This window comes from Cavia porcellus, unplaced genomic scaffold, assembly GCF_034190915.1.
Source record: "Cavia porcellus strain 051 isolate PalLab524CR breed Dunkin Hartley unplaced genomic scaffold, mCavPor4.1 scaffold_21, whole genome shotgun sequence".
Taxonomy (NCBI): domain Eukaryota; kingdom Metazoa; phylum Chordata; class Mammalia; order Rodentia; family Caviidae; genus Cavia; species Cavia porcellus.
The window spans coordinates 38,836,230-38,856,273 of NW_026947504.1; the positions used below are offsets into that span (position 1 = coordinate 38,836,230).

General features: G+C 38.6%; 1 protein-coding gene across 8 annotated transcripts in view; it reads left to right on the plus strand.

Moving 5' to 3' along the window:
- Positions 1 to 20,044, plus strand: part of Fry (FRY microtubule binding protein) — a 418,719-nt gene that overhangs the window by 306,261 nt on the left and 92,414 nt on the right. For all 8 annotated transcript variants that reach the window (XM_063232589.1, XM_063232590.1, XM_063232585.1 and 5 more), the window contains 12 exons: positions 953 to 1,211; positions 2,193 to 2,375; positions 4,337 to 4,423; positions 6,986 to 7,245; positions 7,642 to 7,831; positions 8,394 to 8,518; positions 10,759 to 10,816; positions 11,335 to 11,426; positions 11,699 to 11,871; positions 13,422 to 13,582; positions 15,032 to 15,142; positions 18,223 to 18,377. In XM_063232589.1, coding sequence (XP_063088659.1) covers positions 953 to 1,211; positions 2,193 to 2,375; positions 4,337 to 4,423; positions 6,986 to 7,245; positions 7,642 to 7,831; positions 8,394 to 8,518; positions 10,759 to 10,816; positions 11,335 to 11,426; positions 11,699 to 11,871; positions 13,422 to 13,582; positions 15,032 to 15,142; positions 18,223 to 18,377 — 1,854 coding nt within the window. The remainder of the gene's footprint in view (positions 1 to 952; positions 1,212 to 2,192; positions 2,376 to 4,336; positions 4,424 to 6,985; positions 7,246 to 7,641; positions 7,832 to 8,393; positions 8,519 to 10,758; positions 10,817 to 11,334; positions 11,427 to 11,698; positions 11,872 to 13,421; positions 13,583 to 15,031; positions 15,143 to 18,222; positions 18,378 to 20,044) is intronic.

Below are 20,044 nucleotides of genomic sequence, written 5' to 3' on the forward strand. Positions count from 1 at the left end.
CTTGCTATGGTAACCCAGGCTAGCCTTGAACTCACAGCGATCCTCCTACCTCAGCCCTCCCAGGATTATAGGCATGTGTGCCACCATGCCCAGCTTAGTGCCTGAATCTTATGAGGCTGTCAAAAGTATTTGTTTTAACAAATAAGAGAATGTGTGAAACAGTTTGTTAGTTGTAACCCTCCATTCTGATGTCAAGATTTAAGTTATTTAATATTAAGATTTGATATTATTTATTATTATTAAATCACAAATACCTTGAAACTATTCAGTTGACTAACATTGTCCATTGGCACCATTACCATTTCGGACCAGGTAATTCTTTGTAGACTGTTCAGCAATATCTGAACAACTGTGCAGGGATAGCACAAGAGGTACAATGATGAATGTATTTGGATGTTCTGAGAAACGAGCTGATTGAGGGCCACTGGCCTAACTGTCACTTTCTCAAACTTCTGAGTGTGTCATTTTAGTTTTCCAGTATCCAGGTTTCAACCTTAAAAAGAAGTCAAAACTAATTTATTCTGTAGCCAGCAATGTATCCAAAAATAATCATATTGTACAGCTAAATGCAATGTGGTATTTTGGATTGCTTTCTGAAGAAGAAAAAGGACAATAGTAAAAAATTGACATTTGCATAAAGCCTGTAGTTGAGTTGGTAGCATTGTACCAATGTTAGTTTCTCCTCTCTGATAAGTGTACCATGCCTATATAAGATGTACACATTGCAGGTGGCTGATGAAGGCTGTATGGAAACTACATTTTCTTGGCAACTCTTCACTAAACCTAAAATTTAAATTTTGTATTTAACATATCCACTTGTGTCACCGACTAAGGAAAAGATAAAAAGATACATCTCAGCCTCAAGTAGAAATAGAGGCCTGTATGTGCTCCTCTTAAATCTGGAGGAAAAGTGAGTAAAGTGAGCGCCTTGTTGTCTTTGATCCACTCCCAGGCTGTCTATCCACATGGACGATGAGCTCCGTCACATTGCGCAGAATTCTCTTCAGGGTTTGCTCGTGGACTTCTCAGACTGGAGGGAAGATGTTCTGTTTGGCTTCACCAACTTCCTGCTGCGGGAAGTGAACGACATGCATCACTCCCTGCTCGATTCCTCCCTCAAGTTGCTGCTGCAGCTGCTCACGCAGTGGAAGCTGGTCATACAGACTCAAGGCAGAGGCTACGAGCAAGGCCACAAAATTAGAAATGCAGAGGTGATTTTTCCCAGTCTCACACCAGTTTCTGTTGTCTTAGGCACTGGACACGTGAGTTGAGTGGCAGGGAACACCTAGGGAACCGTCGAGCTTCCTTTAGCACTGAGCCTTGGTGCCTCCACCAACATACACTGTGACCAAGAAATCCAAGTCGGACTTTTTAACACTAGGAAGGCCATTTAAGGAGTAGAAATTTTTTTTGCTTTTGCAGAGAATTATCACCACAAATCTATTTGTAAGAGAAAATGGCTGTAGGACAGGAAATTAGATAAAGATACCGATATGCAAGGGTTAGCCATCCAACAGATATTTTTCTCTAGACAACAACTTATTAATTGACTGCTACCCATCAGCAATAAAATGTAGTCTGTGGTTTCCTGTTCCCTTCATTTCTCAGGCCTGAATGGTAAAAATGAATGATAAGACTTTAGAGAATGCACTGAGCAGGGTGTTGTGGGAGAATCAGAGCTGGCATTGGCAGTAACAGATGGACACAGGTTGGGCTAACGGGGAAGTCACTGAGGGTTTGACAACTGAACATTCAGGGAGACAGCAGCAACCAGAAACCATCTGGAAATATGCAAAACCTCGATCAGAATCTAACATGCAAGCAAGTAAGGCAGTCCAAATAGAAAGTAAGACGTTTGAAAAAATGATTTAGTAAATTCAAGTCTACAGACAATTTAAGTGAACAAATTAGATCAGTTTGGTGTTACGTGTAGTATAACCCCTATATGGTATGGAAGGAAACCGTTTTGTTCTTAGCTTTCACAGCCTTTGGAAAGTGTGCATCGGGGATAACAGATGGTTGATATTTCCAAAGCAACACCCGACATGTAAAGCAAAAGGGATCTAGGACATTTCATAAATTGTAATAAATCTATCAATGTGTCTGATCCTAAGCCATTGTAACGTTTTAATATTGTAAAGCCAGACTGCATCATTATTTTGCTGAATGTGGACTGTTCTACTGTGCAACAGCTGATTCCCAACGGCTCCGGCCACAGAGCTCCGTCAGAGCGAGGTCTTCACTGCAGTGTTCTGCACGCCGTAGAAGGGTTTGCGCTGGTTTTGCTCTGCAGCTTCCAGGTGGCCACACGCAAACTGTCGGTATTAATACTCAAGGAAATTCGAGCTCTGTTCGTTGCCCTGGGTCAGCCCGAGGTATGTACCAGTTTTCCAAATTTTCAATTTCTTTGAACTATTTTGAAATGTAGCCAAAAACTACATATAACGCATTGCAATTTCATGTGCTTTACGTCACAAGTGACAACACGTACTTTTTGGTGTGTTATTGGGTTTTAATTACGTAAGTGTTCTTGACCTACTGAAAGTAAGCTATATGCTGAGAGCAATTGAATAAAGATTGTTTTGGCTTCACTGAGGAATGTTTCTTTGCTAAAAAAATTAAAGAATTTTAAGATTAAGTTATGGGTCATTTCAGCATACATTAATTAAGCAAATGCTACATTTATATTAGAGAATTAACTTAAAAAGTAGTGTCTCCCATTTAAAACAATCAAGGCCCTGAAACAAATAGTCTGACTGACTGAAAGTCGTTTAGGGGCTGGGGATTTAGCTCAGTGGCATAAGCACCTGCCTTGCAAGCAGGCAGTCATGAGTTCGATTCCTGGTACCAATAAAAAGGAAAAAGACAAAAAAAAATTTAAAAAAGAAAGTCGTTTAATACCGATGATGATGATCAGCTCCAGCAAACTTCCTGCAGTTGGTCAAGTGCTATACAGATGCTGCTGCAGTGACTGAACTCTGCATAGACGATCAGGGAAAGACTAGGCTTTTTGTGTCACCCTCCTTCGTTTTAAAATGCTACTTTCCATTTTTCTGTTTTAAATTATTAATCTTGGTCTCATGATCCTCAGTGTGGTCACTGCTTTTTCAAAATATTTTGAAGCTCATCACAGTCCTTTCTGTTCACATTTCTTCTGATAACCTTTGTGGGCTCTTTCAGGGCCATCTCCCTGCTATCTGCCAAATGGATCTTTAGGACATGGTGTATTCCAATGAACTACCATTAAGTTTCTAATTATGGTAATATTGATTATAATATGTACCTTGCATAGGGCAGGCACTATTCTGTGTCCGTGTTCTACCATATTATCCATTTGACCTTCATAATAACCTAAGAGTTAGCTTTATTCTTATCCCAGTATAGATACTGAAACTGAGGTTGACAAGGTTAAGTGCCTTAGCCCAAATCAGCCGTTAGGATCTGATATAACCAGATACACATGCCTCTTAATTCCCATGTTCTTACTTTCCATTCAGTGATGGCAAACAGTTTAGAGCTTTCAGTGATAACGAACAGCTGGCTGGACCACAGAAACATAGATCACCACCGCTGAACCAGACTGTGTCACTGATGCTGCTTTCTTTGACCAGACACCAGTTTTTTAAGCAAAACTCATGAATACATCCATTTCAGGGTTTTCCTATAGGGCTTCTAAAAATTGATCTGTGTTTCCAAATTCTTCTGTAATAAGCAATGACAAATACGAACATATCCATACACAGGCGAGCGTATATGTGTATATTTGTTACTCATGAAGAACTTTCAGTAAAATATTCTCCCTTTTTAACGTGCCCCTTTTTCTCAAATAGCTGCATTGTACACAGAGGCTGCAAAAAATGTGTGTGGTCTGTTGCTAACGTAGTCCTTTGGGACTAAAATTCAAACCGCCAACATAAATCAGTCATTTTACCAGGCCAGTGACTTAGAATAAGTCACATTTTAGTGATCTGATAAAGTATGTTCTTACACAGTTTTAATTCTTCTGCATTAACAACATGAATACTTCGCTGACTAATACACAGTACCAGTACTGAGATTCTTGTGTATGTGTATACTATAAATGTCAGGGATTTATCTTTTCAGAAGAATAAAAGTTGGAGACCTAATTATGTCCCACTGAAACTTGAAGAACTAAGCCCAGAACTGCAGGGCCCTGTATCCGATGCCTTCCCCTTCTTGGCAGTCACTTCCCTGTGCGACCCTTATCACTGCCTCACAAGCCGTTGGGCTTGATGTGCTCAAGGAAGGCAGTGTGGGGGGTGGCTTCGGGGAGGCATCCTCTTCCTCCGAGAGTAATCACCTCCCCTTTGCGCAGGACGACGACAGGCCCATGATCGATGTCATGGATCAGCTCAGTTCTTCCATTCTCGAAAGTTTTATTCATGTAGCAGTTTCGGATTCAGTAAGTACACATTTGATTCTGTTTGCTAATAATTCTTAAATATAAGCACTGTACCTCTCTAAAAAAGAGAGGAATTATGTAGATAAATTTGGGTGTTTATATTAGATTAATAAAGTAATGCAAAAGTACTTAGGAAAACAAGACTAGCTTTTCACATGATAGTTTAACAGACACTCAGATACATTTTAACCAAAATGTAAGCCTTAGGAATATAAATAAATTTCAAATCTATAATTTCAAGAAGTGCAAAGGTTAGGGATTGTGGTGCATGTCTGTAACCCCAGCACTTTGACAGGTAGAGGCAGGAGGATCCCCAGTTCAAGCCCAATCTAGGCAACTTAGAAGTGACTTAGCGAGAACCTGTCTTTAAAAAAAAAAACAAGTAGAAAGGGTTGGGGATATAGCTTAGCGTGATGCTCTGGATTCAGTCCCCAGTATCACCAAGAAAAAATGCTCAGAATTCTTAAAGAAAATCAATTTGCCTTTAATCTTTATATTTAACACTTAGTATGTCTCAATACTGTGCTTAACTCTGAAGTTTGTATTAAATTCTTAATATAGTAACTTTTATTTATGTGGAGCTTTACAGTCTTCAGGTACTTTCACATCTGTTAACCCTTTTGACCCTCACAATTATTGAAACTCCAAGACGTTTAGGAGCAGGGCTTCTGGGAATGTAGTAGCAGTAGAGTACATATGAGGCCTTGGGTTCAGGGCCCAGCTCCAGGAACAATAAAAGCAAAAAAGAAACATGAAGGGGAGAAAGGCACATAGTTAAACAGAAGGAGGCAGGTAGAGCCCAGGCTTGTCCATTTGGACTTTGAATTTTGTAGAATTTTATCTGCCGCACAAATACATTCTTCCTTTTAAAAGGCATATCAGTTGCTTTCAATTTCCTGTGCATGTTGAATGGAAATTGAAACTTACGTTAGTTATCTGACTTTTTACGGTAAAAGTACAGTAAGAGAACCTGGATGCATTTCAGCCCAGTACTGAAGAGACACAGAGCACGCTGGGACACGGAGCAAAATGCACATGGCCGATGCCTGACGCAGATCCTGCTGAATGCTTAGACATGAGTACAAAACCTGAAGACATCTGTGAGCCTTATGTTGCCTTTCCTAGCTGCAGTTGAATGCAGATCCTTATTTTTAGTAGCCCTGTTCTTGTTTATAGGCATAATAATAATAATAATAATAATCACTAATACTACCAACCAGGCACAGAGGACCTTAACAGTGACAGTGATGTAGTCCTTGTGCATTTAGAAGTTTAAACTGTTTTAATATGAAATTGAGTAGTCAACCTTGTTTCACATGTGTATGTCTTATTCATGTGATTCTGTTCTGTTTGTCGGAATCAAAATCTTTAGCCTGGGTAGCCAGGTCAGCAATATTACCTTTACTAGGATGGACAGATAGGGGATCAGAGGAATGGGGCAGCCGCACCAGATTTAGGCCGGTATTTTTATATCCATTATCTCCTTTAATTCACTGAAAGATTGGGTGAGATCAGCGCTGTAATTCCCAGGTCATAAATGAGGCAGGCAGGGACTCTGGGATGAACAGTGCTTTTCCCCACATCACAGGATATGGACAGATGTTGAAATTTCATCTGATGGGCACTGAAGTTCCATCTCTGCCCCTTTCAGCCCATTAACCTTTGCAGCCTTTCCATTAGCTTTTACCCAGGAAAGCACATAGGTAAAGTGAATCACTTTAGATGCCTAATAAACAAAAAAACAATCTCGTCTCCTGGCACAAAGGCGAGGTCATTTAAAAATTGGTAACTTCCAACCCCTGATATCTACACTTAAAAAAGAATGAAATATAAGAACTTATCCATCTATATATACATATGTGTCATAAAAGTTTATTTATTGATTGCCTACCAGAAATTGAACTCAGGGCCTCACACTTACCAGGCAGGTGCTGTGCCACTGAGCTAAATCCCCAGCCCTCAATGAGGTTCTAAAATGCATTGTTTTGACTTAATATCACAGGGCAAGAATAAGTAATTATCTCAAAAATCGTCCACATAATGGAACTTGAGTTGAACCATCTCTCTTAAATCAAAAGGAAAAGGTATTTCAGCCTAAATAGACATAAAGCCACAACAAAAAGTTTGATATTAAATGCAAGGATAACAACTCACATCTCAGAGATGAGTAACTTTTTAGGGTTTTTAAGTGGTAAATCCAAATTTAAAATGGTTTAAATCAACTAATGTCATAACACTATTCCACAAATCGTAGTGAGCAGTTCTGTGCACTGATGCACATGAAACATGAAAACTGTCAAACTGCCTGTTTGGACTTTGAAATTGTGACACTGATAACTGAGCTTTGCACTCTGCTGCTTATCAGCAAGGCTAGCGCAGGAAAGGACTACACACCTGCGTGTTACGTGGTACACGTAGGATGTGTGTTTCAGATCCAAAGCTGGCCCGTTGCAGAGGTGAGCAGGAAGGATATTACGCAGGCAGCAGCACTCAGGTGGAGCCCTGCTGAAGAGGGATCATTTCAGTTCAGCTTTGACTCCCTGCCTACCTCTGTGCCTGCAGGCTACGTTATCCCTGACCCACAATGTGGATCTGCAGTGGCTGGTGGAATGGAATGCTGTCCTGGTCAATAGCCATTATGATGTGAAGAGCCCTTCCCACGTCTGGATATTTGCACAGTCAGTCAAAGACCCCTGGGTCCTCTGCCTCTTCAGCTTCCTTCGGCAGGAGAACCTGCCCAAGCACTGCCCCACGGCCCTCAGCTACGCCTGGCCTTACGCCTTCACCCGGCTCCAGTCTGTGATGCCACTGGTTGACCCCAAGTAAGGGATACAAGTGTTCTCCTTGTTTTACCATTTGCCCTCTTAAATTTTCTTTTTATATAAGAAACTAGAACATTATAATCACTTCTAATTTCTTAGTTTCCTGCTACACAATCCTTAGCACTGAGTAAAAATAGAAAGCTTTTATGTAGACTTTAGAGCAAGGTTTTTTCCATAATAATCAATATGAATGTCTAGAATCTCAGACTCTCTATGGCAAAAGAAACTTTCTAGTTTTTCTAGTCAACTTCTCACCCAGTGGGGATGCTCCCTGAACTTCACCGTGAACAGAAGCTGTCTAATTCCCGTCAGCACTTTCGCTGATCTTTCTTTTAAAAAGTGATATTTAAAATTGAGAACTTAGTTTCATTCCTATCTTTGGCTCCATTTTGCTAGCAGCCCGATTAATGCCAAGAAAACCAGCACTGCGGGCAGCGGAGACAACTACGTTACTTTGTGGAGAAATTACCTTATCCTCTGTTTTGGAGTCGCAAAACCCAGCATTATGAGCCCAGGACACTTGAGAGCTTCCACCCCGGAAATAATGGCAACCACACCTGATGGTACAGTGAGCTACGATAACAAGGTGACATGACATGCTTCAGAAGAAGTATTCTGTAAGGTTTTTTTTTAGCTTGTTTGTCTAGAGTTCCTAGTGCAAAATGCACTGTGCCTGCCATCTGGAGTATTATGGGATCAGCTTCCATCCTACACATTTCTAAATTCCATTGAGTGTTCTGTGAATAATTTATTACTCCCCCCCTCCCAAGATAAAGAGAAGTTTAGAAACGTACTTAAGATCGTAGAGTGATTTGTGTTTGTTAGTGCCCCAAGGTTGGGTTTATGTCCTGTGTAGCACATTTCTCTCACTGTTCACCACATCTTCATTAAACTATTTTGCCAGGAACTGTTCTGTAGACTTAGTGATTAAGAAGACTGTGTGAATCTTTTTCTTTACACTTTAGGTCCCAGATTAGAAGTACCTTCATTGTTCTGCATTAAATTTGTGCGTTTTTTTCTCTGAAAAGATGGCAGTGCCGTGGGATGTGGCTCAGTACTTTGAAACTGTTCTAATGGAATCATCGTGTGACTAAAGAAAACGTCAGTTCCCATGTGACCTCTTTTCACTTTTAATCCACTTGTTTCAGGCCATAGGCACCGCATCGGTGGGAGTTCTGTTAAAGCAGTTGGTGCCCTTGATGAGACTAGAGAGCATTGAGATCACAGAGTCCTTAGTTTTAGGATTTGGAAGAACAAATTCTCTTGTTTTCAGGTACAGTAGTCTTAAGAGCTCTACATTCATATGTGCTACGGCTGTCGTAGTTGCCTTTCTTGGGTTTGAGCCTCTCTTGGCGACGCTGGAAGATTCAGGGGGGACAGGGCCTCCTGTATGTTTCCTTTGGTTGCTTGCATTCAATAAGCGATTCTTGCAACTGTCTCACGTTTCAGTTTTTGTCAGAGTTCAATTTTGGTTTTGCCTCTCAAATATTATTTTGCTTACAAGTTTTGTTTCAGACAACTATAAAAGAAAATAATTCCTGTCGATCCCCAGTTAGCCAGGCTGTTTGCAGGATGTAACATTAAAGTAACAGTGTCTGCTTGTCATCCATTCATGTAACAGACTTTTAAAGGTGATTTGTGGGGAAGAATCAAGTTACGTCGTGTACAGGTGCACATTCCCTATAATGAGTAGGATCATGCTACATACCTAAAATGTACCAATAAACTTAATTAATTAAAAAAGGTGACACACAAATAGAAGTGTGTTCAGCTCAGCTGGTTGGTCTTTTTATAAGGCACTACCTTGATAGACACAGCACACCAGGCTTTCTGGCCTCCTTTATCTTACAGCTGAAGCCAAGTAACAGTTCCATCTGAGGCACTGCCAAAGCCTTTTGAAACAGACATCATATAAGGTGCAGGCTGCTTCTGATGCCTTCGGCTAAGCAACAAAAGCTTTACTGGACAAAAACTAAAATTTACCTAAATTTTTTTAACTTTATTAGTAAATGTGTGCAATACATAATGTTATATTCATCATGATGAGTTCATAAGTGTAAATAACACACCTGAATTCTTCATACTGCCTCTTCTCCTCCCTCCCCACTTCTCAGATTTCTATGCAGATAGAATAGGAAGCATTCCAAACATCTATGAGAAATACTATTTGAAAAATAAATATTGAGAGGCCGGGGATTTAGCTCTATGGCATAAGCATCTACCTGGCAAGTATGAAGTCATGAGTTCAAACCCCAGCACCAATAAATAAGTAAATATTGAGATATTTTAGAAATAGCTAAAAAAGATCAATTGTATTATTTATCAACAGAGTCAGATTTTTATCCATAAAAAATTGTCTATTCTTACTACCTGAGAGTTATTCAAATAGCATTTTACTGGTTATTAGTTGAGAATAAGCATCATATAGACATACCATAAGAAAAAAATAATCCTTGAAATTACCTGACATCCTTCTCAGACAGTCTACGGCTTTTTTATATAACTTGCCCTCTGGATATTCCTAGAGGCAGGAGACACTCAGCTGACTACCACATGAGCCTGGAAATTTAAATCTTGCCTCAGTTTTCTCTTTCTGTAGAAAAAAATTTAGCATCTGTAGTTTGAAAATCAGAACTAGATCCAGATCACCTGTCTTACAGCACAGAATGCCTTGGAGTTGATATGCTCCTGTCCTTGGATTTTCCCACAGAATCATGTTTAATAGCACAAATATCCTACAATGTACAATTTTTAAGCATGATATATATTATACAAAAAATACCTAAATCCTAGTCTGCCAGCAAGCCACATGTCACAATTTTACCTTTTTTTTTTTTTTTTTTTTTTTTTGTCTTTTTCCCTTTTATCGGTACCAGGGATCGAACTCACGACTGCCTGCTTACAAGGCAGGCGCTTATGCCGCTGAGCTAAATCCCCAGCCCCCATAAACTTATTTTTAAACTCCATTATAAATCAATCTCCCAAGCACAAATATCAAAGGTAATTCCATAGTAATTGTACCAGCTCTTCCTCTAAATGTGTTCAGAAACTCAATTTTATTTTCATAGCTGATAGAAATGTGCTTTCAATTTAGTAGGCACTAAAAATAGTTTAATTGTTCATATAAGGTTTTTTTAATAATGATCGCCAGATTATTAAATCAAAATTAAGTTAACAAGTGTGTAGTAAATCAAAATTGTATGCATAATCCTGGAATTAAGCTTAGTAATGTAAATTATAGACTAATACTTGATTCCATTTCCTCATATAATTGGGATATGCAGCAGATAAGGAAGATATTCTTTTTTAATTAGATTTTGTTGGTACATTTTAAATATACAAAATGATCAGATTCATTACAGAGAATTTGCACCTGTGCATGATATGGGAAAAGATTTTAATGGCAAAAAGCAAAGTGAAAAAAGCAAGTAATTCAGGATAGAATGGCTATACTTGGTGACAAGTTTGGTGTCAATAATAATGGATTTCAAATGAGACCTTTTTCCTCCACAGAGAATTAGTTGAAGAACTTCATCCACTAATGAAAGAGGCACTAGAAAGAAGACCAGAGGTAAAATTTTAAATTCAAAGAATTAAGATTTAGTTTATTTGGACAGTGGATAAATTTAAATCAAATCCACTAGTTCCTGCTGAAGAAAATAATCACCACAAACATTTCTTTAACAGTGAATCTTAATATTCTAACTTTTGTCATTTTATTACTCTCGGTATTCAACTATTTATTAAATATGGTTGGTTTTAAAAATGTTACGTCCTAACCACTTATCAGTGCAGAACAACTGAAGCAGTCACATACATGTTACATTTTATTACATTCTTTTGCAAAAGGTTTGAGTTAAAAGTTTAAATTTGGTGTTCAAGTTTTCTGTTTCTGTATAAGAAATCAGTAGCCAAGCAGCCTGTAATGGGAAGCGTTGTCAGTAGGACTGGGAAGAAGGGGAAATACCTGTCCTCTCCACTTAGAAACCTGAGAACACCGGATTGTGTGTTCCTGTAATACAGTCTCCCAGAGCGGAGTTCACATTGTTTTGCCCATGACCACACGTGGTCTGTCCTCTTCCTACACAGAACAAGAAACGCAGAGAAAGGCGAGACTTGTTAAGGCTACAGCTACTTCGCATTTTTGAACTTCTGGCTGACGCTGGTGTCATAAGTGACAGGTAGGATCAAAATTCTGCTGTGGTGATCTCTCTGCACCAAACTGGGCTTTATGTCTTTTTCTCCATCTCTTTCATCTTTCAAATACATTAACGCAAAAGGAGTTTTTTTTAAAAGAAAAAAGCTTGCTTTTTTTTCATATGTTATTTACAATGTATATGTTAGTAGCAAACCTACTGTATGAATTCTGACAGTGAATTTTATTTTTCTTGAAGCATCTTCTATGCTGACGTAAAGACAGATTGCCTAAAAGTTTGATTTTCCTTGATTCCAGCACAAATGGAGCCTTAGAACGTGATACTTTAGCCCTGGGGGCTTTGTTCTTAGAATACATGGACTTGACCCGCATGCTTCTAGAAGCTGAAAATGACAAAGAGGTTGAAATCCTTAAAGATATCCGGGCACATTTTAGTGCCATGGTGGCCAACTTGATCCAGTGTGTTCCAGGTACAGTGATCCATCATTACACATTACTTTCCATGCTTGGGACAGTTTGTGCTCCTCGTGACTATGCTTTGCCCTTACATCCTTATGGCCTAGGAACAGGATGCAATTCTTTCATTTATTTTGAGCCACTTGGAAATGCTTAAGAACACATGATCATAACTCAGTTGAGTTGCAAAGGGAATGATACGAATTAAGTTTAATTTTGTGTCTATTATTTCTATTCTTGGTTTTAGTTCCTTCCAGAAAGTGAGCACTTGTGATTTCCACAAGAAGGAAGTAATTCAGAGAAAACATTCACACCGACTTGAGTTTTCCATATTGTCTATGTACTTTCTGTGAACATGCAATTTTAGTAATATTCTCACTCCACCAAATCAGCACACAGAGTCAGATTCTATACTGCTTAATTTTTTACATTCTATTAAAAATTATGAGAGAATTCTTTTTCAAAGGGTAAACAAGTAAACAGTGAAGGCAACCTTTTAGCGACAGGGTGCCCAAACTGCAACCCAAAACTCACTTATTTATTGCAAAGTGCAAGCGCTGTCATCCGATGCTTGGCTGCTGGGGTGACGTGACTCACATGCCCGCTGTGACACACGTGCCATAAATTCACCACTGGTGGAAAACACTTTCATCCCGATATAAGCATATGAAACAAAATAGCTGGTCAGTTTGACATAAAAATTATTCAAAGTGTTTTGTGTAATTGTACAATTACAAAAAGCTACAACTCAATTAATGTTTCTATTTTCATTATTTTGATGTTAACCTTCTTGCCAGTCTTCTTTTGTTTACTGAACCTAAATTAAGATTTGAGTTGACTTCTTCAGTTAAAATACATTTGTTTGGAGTGGGGAATCTACCATATCCCACCGTTCTTCATAACAATAGGCTCAGCAGTCAGGAAAACTTACTCTGAGCAGCAGCCCCGTGAGGAGTACTCTTTCCCGGGCATCCACTGGAAAGGGTCTGTAGGTCTTGTACTCAGTCTCTACTTCTGTTGTTCTAGTGGCTGTAGCATGAGAACATGAGAAAAGGAAAAATAGACACGTAGAAAAAAAATCAGATTGAAACCTATGTTTAAAAAGTCTGGTGTCAGCCAGGCAGAGTGGCACATGCCTGTAATCTGAGCACTTTGGAGGCAGATGCGGAGGGTCACCATAAATTCAAGGCCAGCCTGGGCTGCGTAGTGAGGTCCTGTATCATAAAAGAAAGTCAGGTCTCTTTACCTAAAGAAAACTGGAGGTGTAGCTCAGTGGTAGAGCACCTGCCTGGCATATACAAGGTCCTTGGTTCAATCCCAGCATCTTCCTGCCCCTGCCAAAAAGGGAAAGAAAGAAAAGAAAACTAGGGCCAGGGATTTAGCTCAGCAGCATAAGCACCTGCCTTGCAAGTGCAAAGCTGTGAGTTTGATCCCCGGTACCAAAAAAAGAAAAAAGAAAAAAACTAGAGGAAACTGTTGCTTTCCCTGAAGTATAATAGGCATATGGAGTAATGATATAAACTGCTCAGTCTGGTAGACTCTAGCTCTGTGTTTTTCTCCCTAGTGCACCACAGAAGATTTCTCTTCCCCCAGCAAAGCCTGCGGCACCATCTCTTCATCCTGTTTAGCCAGTGGGCAGGGCCCTTCAGCATTATGTTTACTCCTCTGGATCGATACAGTGACAGGAATCATCAGATTACAAGATACCAGTATTGTGCTTTAAAGGTAGGTGAGGTTCTCTCCATTGAATGCCAGTTGTCAGCTGCGTGGTCTCGTCCCTTAAACCAGCAACCACGCCTTAAAAATAAAAACACAGGCTGGGGATATAGCTCAGTGGCACAGTACCTGTCTGGAAAGCATAAGGTCCTGAATTCGATTCCCAGTACCCACCAAAAAAATAAACAAACAAATAACATCAACAGCTGGAGGATTGAGTGATAGAGCCCTTGCCTAGCATGCCTGAAACCCTGAGTTTGCTCCCCAGCAACACTCCTCAACAAAAAGAAGAGATTAAACTAAGTGACATGATACAATAAAATCTAAATGCATGTGAAATGGTCATACACATATGAATACATAAATTGACTTAAAATTTCAAAGTATCCTTATTTAAACACAGATCAATAGATACGTATAAGAAATGTAAATATTCAAGTTAGGCTCACACTTTCGTGCTAAAGTTTTTCATCCAGTATTTCTCCTGGGAGCCATATTGTTTTGCTTGTTTGCTCCTTAAGTAGCTCCTTTGCCAACTGACTTCCAAACCCCTCAAAAAAGTCACCTGACATTCAAAATTGACCAAGGGCTACATTCGCTTGTTGGTCTCCTCCTATCAGAGGAGAGTACTAGATACAAACCTCCGTATCAGCAAGGACTGCTCTCAGTTTGCAGAAGTGTGGTCATTCCAGCCTGATGGCCTTTGGGAAAGTCACTGCGTTGTCCGCTCTGTCCTGTACACCACAGCTGCAGACTCAGGAGACTTTCAGCTCTTCTAGGCCCAGTTCAGGGCGGTGTGACAGCAGATCAGACCTACCAAGGACAAGTTAGCCAGGATCTGTCTTCTTCCCATGCCCCCAACGCCCATAAAGATTCTAAAGTTTAAATTCTTCATTTACTTTACCTGCTTAAGGATCATAATTATTTATTTGGTTTTTTCACATTTTGTCAATTCAACACATTAATCAAATATTTGCCAGAGAGCAAAACTTAAAAGCTGAATTAATCTTTTAATGAGAGTTCATTTGAAATCATTGAAAAAAAGATAAAAAATGTAAAATGTCATTTTAGTTACTCTTTCATCATGAAAGTTTGTTATAAAACTGCAAGTCCACAAGACTAAATTTATGGGCTTTTAAATGTTATTTAAGCAAACTTTGAAAGTGGTGTTTCTTATTGAGTCTGTTAAGAAATGCTTTAAATGGGGTTGGGGATTTAGCTCAGCGGCATAAGCGCCTGCCTTGAAAGCAGGCAGTCGTGAGTTCGATCCCTGGTACCGATAAAAACGAAAAAGACAAAAAAAAAAAAAAAAGAAATGCTTTAAAATCTTGGAAGAATAACTGTCTCGTAAAGGTCAATCATCATCTGTATTTTGGGTGTTAGGTTTTAAGAAGCTAGTTGTATACATTACATTTTTCCAGGCTTCATCTCCATGTTTTATTTTGTCCTTCTTATCAGGCAATGTCGGCAGTATTGTGTTGTGGCCCTGTGTTTGATAACGTGGGTCTTTCCCCAGATGGCTACCTATATAAATGGCTGGACAACATTCTGGCTTGTCAAGATTTACGAGTAAGTAGTAGACAAAAATACAGTGCTTTTGTCTTGGGTTCCGTGTTGCTTGAGTTACTAAAATATGTAAATAATACTCAAAACACACTTCCCGCATCAGCCATAGGAGTGTAAGTTTATGTGTTACTCACTTTGTCCTGTGATGTTCCACATGAAACCACAGTAACGTTTACCAAAATTGACGGAAACGGGATTACAAATGAAGTCTCAACACAGTTCAGATTGAAATGATACAGGTTCTGTCCTGTATTCACAGTAGATTAAACCAGTAATAAAAAATAAAGAGAGCGGAGCTGGGGATTTAGCTCAGTGGCATAAGCGCCTGCCTTGCAAGCCTGTGGTCGTGAGTTCGATCCCTGGTACCGGTAAAAATACAAAAAATAAATAAATAAAAATTAAAAGATAATGTAAAAATATACTTCCAGATAACCAGGGAGTGAAAGGATAAGTAACAGTGGACACCAGGAAGTATTTTTGTGTGATGAATAATTAAATGCTACCTAAAAGCCTTGCTTAGATTGAAATTTGTAAATTTAAATGCATCGAGTAGAAAGAAAAACATGTCAGCAATGATGTAAGCATCTGTCACATAATCTAATCACCTCTTCGGGGGTTGCTTAATCCAGTCAAGTTGGCAATTAAAATTAACTGGCTCAGCTACCTGAATTCATCTGGGCAGCTGTAACAATATACCCTAAACTGATGGGTGCTCAAGAACAGAAACTGGTTTCTCACAGTTCTGGTTCATAGGCAGCCACTTTCGCTGTGTTCCCTCCTGGTGGAACTAACAGTGGGATCCTCTATTAGTCATCCTCTGAGGGCCCCCCATGGCCTCATCACTGCCCGAAGGACTCATCTCTGAGTGCCATCAGCATTAGGATTTAACATACACATTAGGGAGGAGGCAGTCCACAGCATCGGGAAAATGCAAATGAAGGCCACGTAAGATACAAATTATAAAAAAGAAGAAAAAGAAAAGGTATGAATTATAAGATACATAAACCTTTAAAACAGCCCTAATGAGTGGTACAAAAATTAGGCACTGATTGCTCCTGGGTAGAGCCAGTGATAAGGCCACAAAGGCGCTTCCGTGGTGCCGGTGATGTTCTCCTGACCTGGCTGCGCTCACACTAGTGTGTTCAGGTAAGGTAATGTATAATATATATTGTGCTCACTTTGGCAGCACACATAATAATTTAGCATATATCTTACTATCTAGTGTATTCTGTTTCCACAAGATGAAGTTTCTAAAGCACAGCAGAACCTGCTGATTTTGTTGCAAGTAAACTAACTTTACTTTTTAGTGAAATTTACTTTTCAAGAAAATTATGAGCTTTAATCTGCTGCAAATTATGTAAAGTGAGAGAGAAAAACTAGGTTAGAATAGCTTGACCGACCATTTGAAAAATCACTTCCTATCTGGTCAAACCAAGTCAGTAAATGAGTCAGTCAGATCTTTCCTTTTGAATCTGGCTGCAACTGACAAGAAGATGGACAGCTTCCGGGAAAGTGGAAGAGAATGTCTCCTTCTGAGCAGCGCGCAGACTGCAGGCGCCAGGCTTCCCTGTGAGGAGCATGCATGTCCACTCATCGTCCAGTGTTGGGCAGCAGCTTTTGGGACTCTTCCATCATTTAGCCTATTATTTGTTCCAGAATGATATTTATTTCATATGAAGGCCTCTGATTAAGAAGAGTCTGTTGACACATGTGTAAACATCACATTGTTTCATTAGTGTGAGAAGCTGAAAGGAAACATAAGTACGTGTGTATGTGTATACATATGTGTATGTGTGTATGTGTATGTATATAAAAAAATAGTTAAGACAGTTACACTACTGATGTCTCCGAGTTCACTGAAGAGAAAAATCTGTGCTGGTATTGTTCAGACAATGGGATGCAGGTGTCTTGTGCTCTGGGTGAATGAATGTGGATGACAGTGCACAGAGTGTGTACCATTGTTTCCCCCTGATTGACAAGTTTTGAAATTCTGATGTAGTTTCTTCTTCCTCCTCCTCCTCATCTTCCTCCTCCTCATCTTCCTCCTCCTTCTCCCCCTCCTCCTTCTCCTCCTTCTCCTTCTTCTTCTCCTCCTCCTCTTTCTCTTCCTCCTTCTCCTTCTTCTTCTTCTTCCTCTTCTTCTTCTTCTTTTGTTTTTCTTTTTACCCTTGAAATAAAATGAATTTAGGGTAAAAAAAAAAAAAAGAGTGTTGAGACCACACACAGTGGTGCACACCTGTAATCCTAGTCCTCAGGAGGCTGAGGCAGGAGAGTTACTGTGCGTTCAAAGTCAGCCTGGGATACAAATTCAGTTCACTGTCAGCTAGAACTGCATATGAAACTCAGTCTCAAAAAGACAAAACGAAAAATAAGAGTATTTAAACTATATTTCTTTTTTAATTATTTATAATTGACATGCAAAATTGTCTGAATTTATCATGAACACCATAATGTTTTAAAGAATATATACATTGAGGAATGGTAAAATCTAACTAAAAAGTGTATTACTTCATAGAATTATCATTTTTGAGGTGAAAACACTTAAGCACCCAGTCTCAGCATTTGTAGCATACACTGTATCAACTATAGTCCTCTTACAATAGATCTCTTGAACTTACTTTGCCAAGACTATTACTTTTTTGAAAGATTCCTAGCTAAGGGTCTCACCGTGTATTTTGTAGTCAAGCCTTAGAACCATATTCTATCTGATTTTTTAAAAAAACACTTCATATATTTATATGAATCATACCTATTGTTCTATATTTTATTTTTTAACTAAATACGCATTTTTTAGCAATACAAAAAACATTGACAATAAAGTCTTTACCACCTTTTCAGAGTTTTAAAAAAAAATCAAAAAAATGTACACTAAAAAACATTTACAGAGTCAAATTTAGTTTCTACGTGTGAATCTTCATTTGCAGCACTGCCCTGTGAGGAAGTGCATGCTGAGATGTTAAGGAACGTGACTACGTGGATTCCAATTCCATTCTACCCAGTTTACGTTGGCTAAGTTTGGTTTGTGTCTTTCTCTAGAACATTCTGTCACTATGAATGAATAATTGATTTGATCTGGTTTTCAGGTTCATCAGCTTGGCTGTGAAGTTGTTGTCTTGCTGTTGGAACTTAATCCTGACCAAATAAACCTTTTTAATTGGGCTATTGACCGATGTTACACAGGTTCCTACCAACTTGCGTCTGGCTGCTTCAAAGCCATAGCAACTGTGTGTGGCAGCAGGTATGAATTTTTCTAATTAGTAGTCAGTGGCAAGTATAATTGAAGTTGCTCTTCATTGATGTGAATGATTGAGAGCTAAATGTTTTGCAGTTATCGGAACTGTGTAAATCCGATGAGAGTATAAAATGGTCTGTGCAGCCCCAGCAGTAAAGGCTCGCTGTAAGTTAGCAGTTGCATTAATTCTTCTCATTGGACCATTGTTGCATCTTTCTTTTGACTTGCTCAGAAATTCATAGTGAACTATGAGAGTTTAAAGTGATGAAAAAGATACGTATAAAACAATTAAAGGAATGCCTAAGTCTGTTTGCAGCAGTTGTGAACTGTAAGACTTTTGGCCATCTCCTAGACCAAATCAAACCTAAGAAGCATTTAAAATGTGCAAATCTCCTTTGTTTAAAACCTCAAAAATGTGGCACCCTAGATGCTGAAGATCACACTTTGGTGGTGGTGGTGGTGGTAGCGTAAATGCAGAACCAGGAACTCAGGAATGCTTAGCACACATTTCTACCCTGAGTTTTACCACCAGCTCCAGGATTATAATTTTTAAAATACAATTCTTGTTATGTAGTCATTTAGGGATGGTGCTTAACCTCACAGTTTGTCAAGAGAAATAATTGCATGGCTAAGATGAAGGGGTTAATGAAGATTCTCCAAATCTCATAAGCTAATCCCCAGAAATCCTACCTTATATATTAGGAAATTTGAGAGATTGTAAATGAAACAACTCAAAACATCAGTTTTCTTTTTAATTAAGTGTCATATTAAGTGTTATGTTGCTACCTTGAGCTACTGGATCAGGGGAATAAGAGATCATTTTAAATTCCAGTCTTCTATGGATCTAAATTAATAAGTATTTTAGATGACATATACTTTTAGTAAATGTAAAATGAGCAAACTATTTAAAGAAATGTTTCTCTTTAATATTTGTTATACTTTTATAAAGATAGTGGATAACTTTTCATATCTAAACTTACACTATCCATAATCTTAGTAATGGAATTTTTACTTATACTTTAATCTCCATAGAAGTCATAACAGATGATAGTAACTGAAACTGATTTTCTAGCTGGTTTTATTTTTCTATATAAGCTTTACTAAAAATTACATATACCTACAAGACACTACTAAAATGACATTGTCAGAGACATCTTCCCCAGAGTGTTTTTATTTTATTTTCAAGTAATTCAACATTCAAAATGTAAAGTTTTGTTTGTATGATCCGTTAATTTTTTAAAATATACATACTTAGCATCTACAACTTGGACCTCTATGTTTGACACAAATAAATGTTTCCTTTCACCAGCTATCAGCAAACTTGGTGTGAACAATTGTAATCTAATGTATTTCATTGCATGCCATCTCATAAAATACCTTTCCATTTGCCTGACTAAACATAGATATTTTTCCTTAAGAAACACAGATAAATGCTGAACGAAGTTAGCAATGTAGTCTCAAGTTCAGTGATATTTCTAGTAACAAAAAAAATATTACTACTCCAGTCGTAAAACTCTACATGTCTTTTCGTCTGGTAGACCATTTTTCAGCACGAGGTTCAGTGTTTAAAGTTTCGGCCATTGGCTAAGTTTGATCATTCTCCACAGATTTTCAGCCTATGTAGTCTAGACAGGCCTCCAGATCAGCTTAAGCAATCTTCGTCTAATTAATGT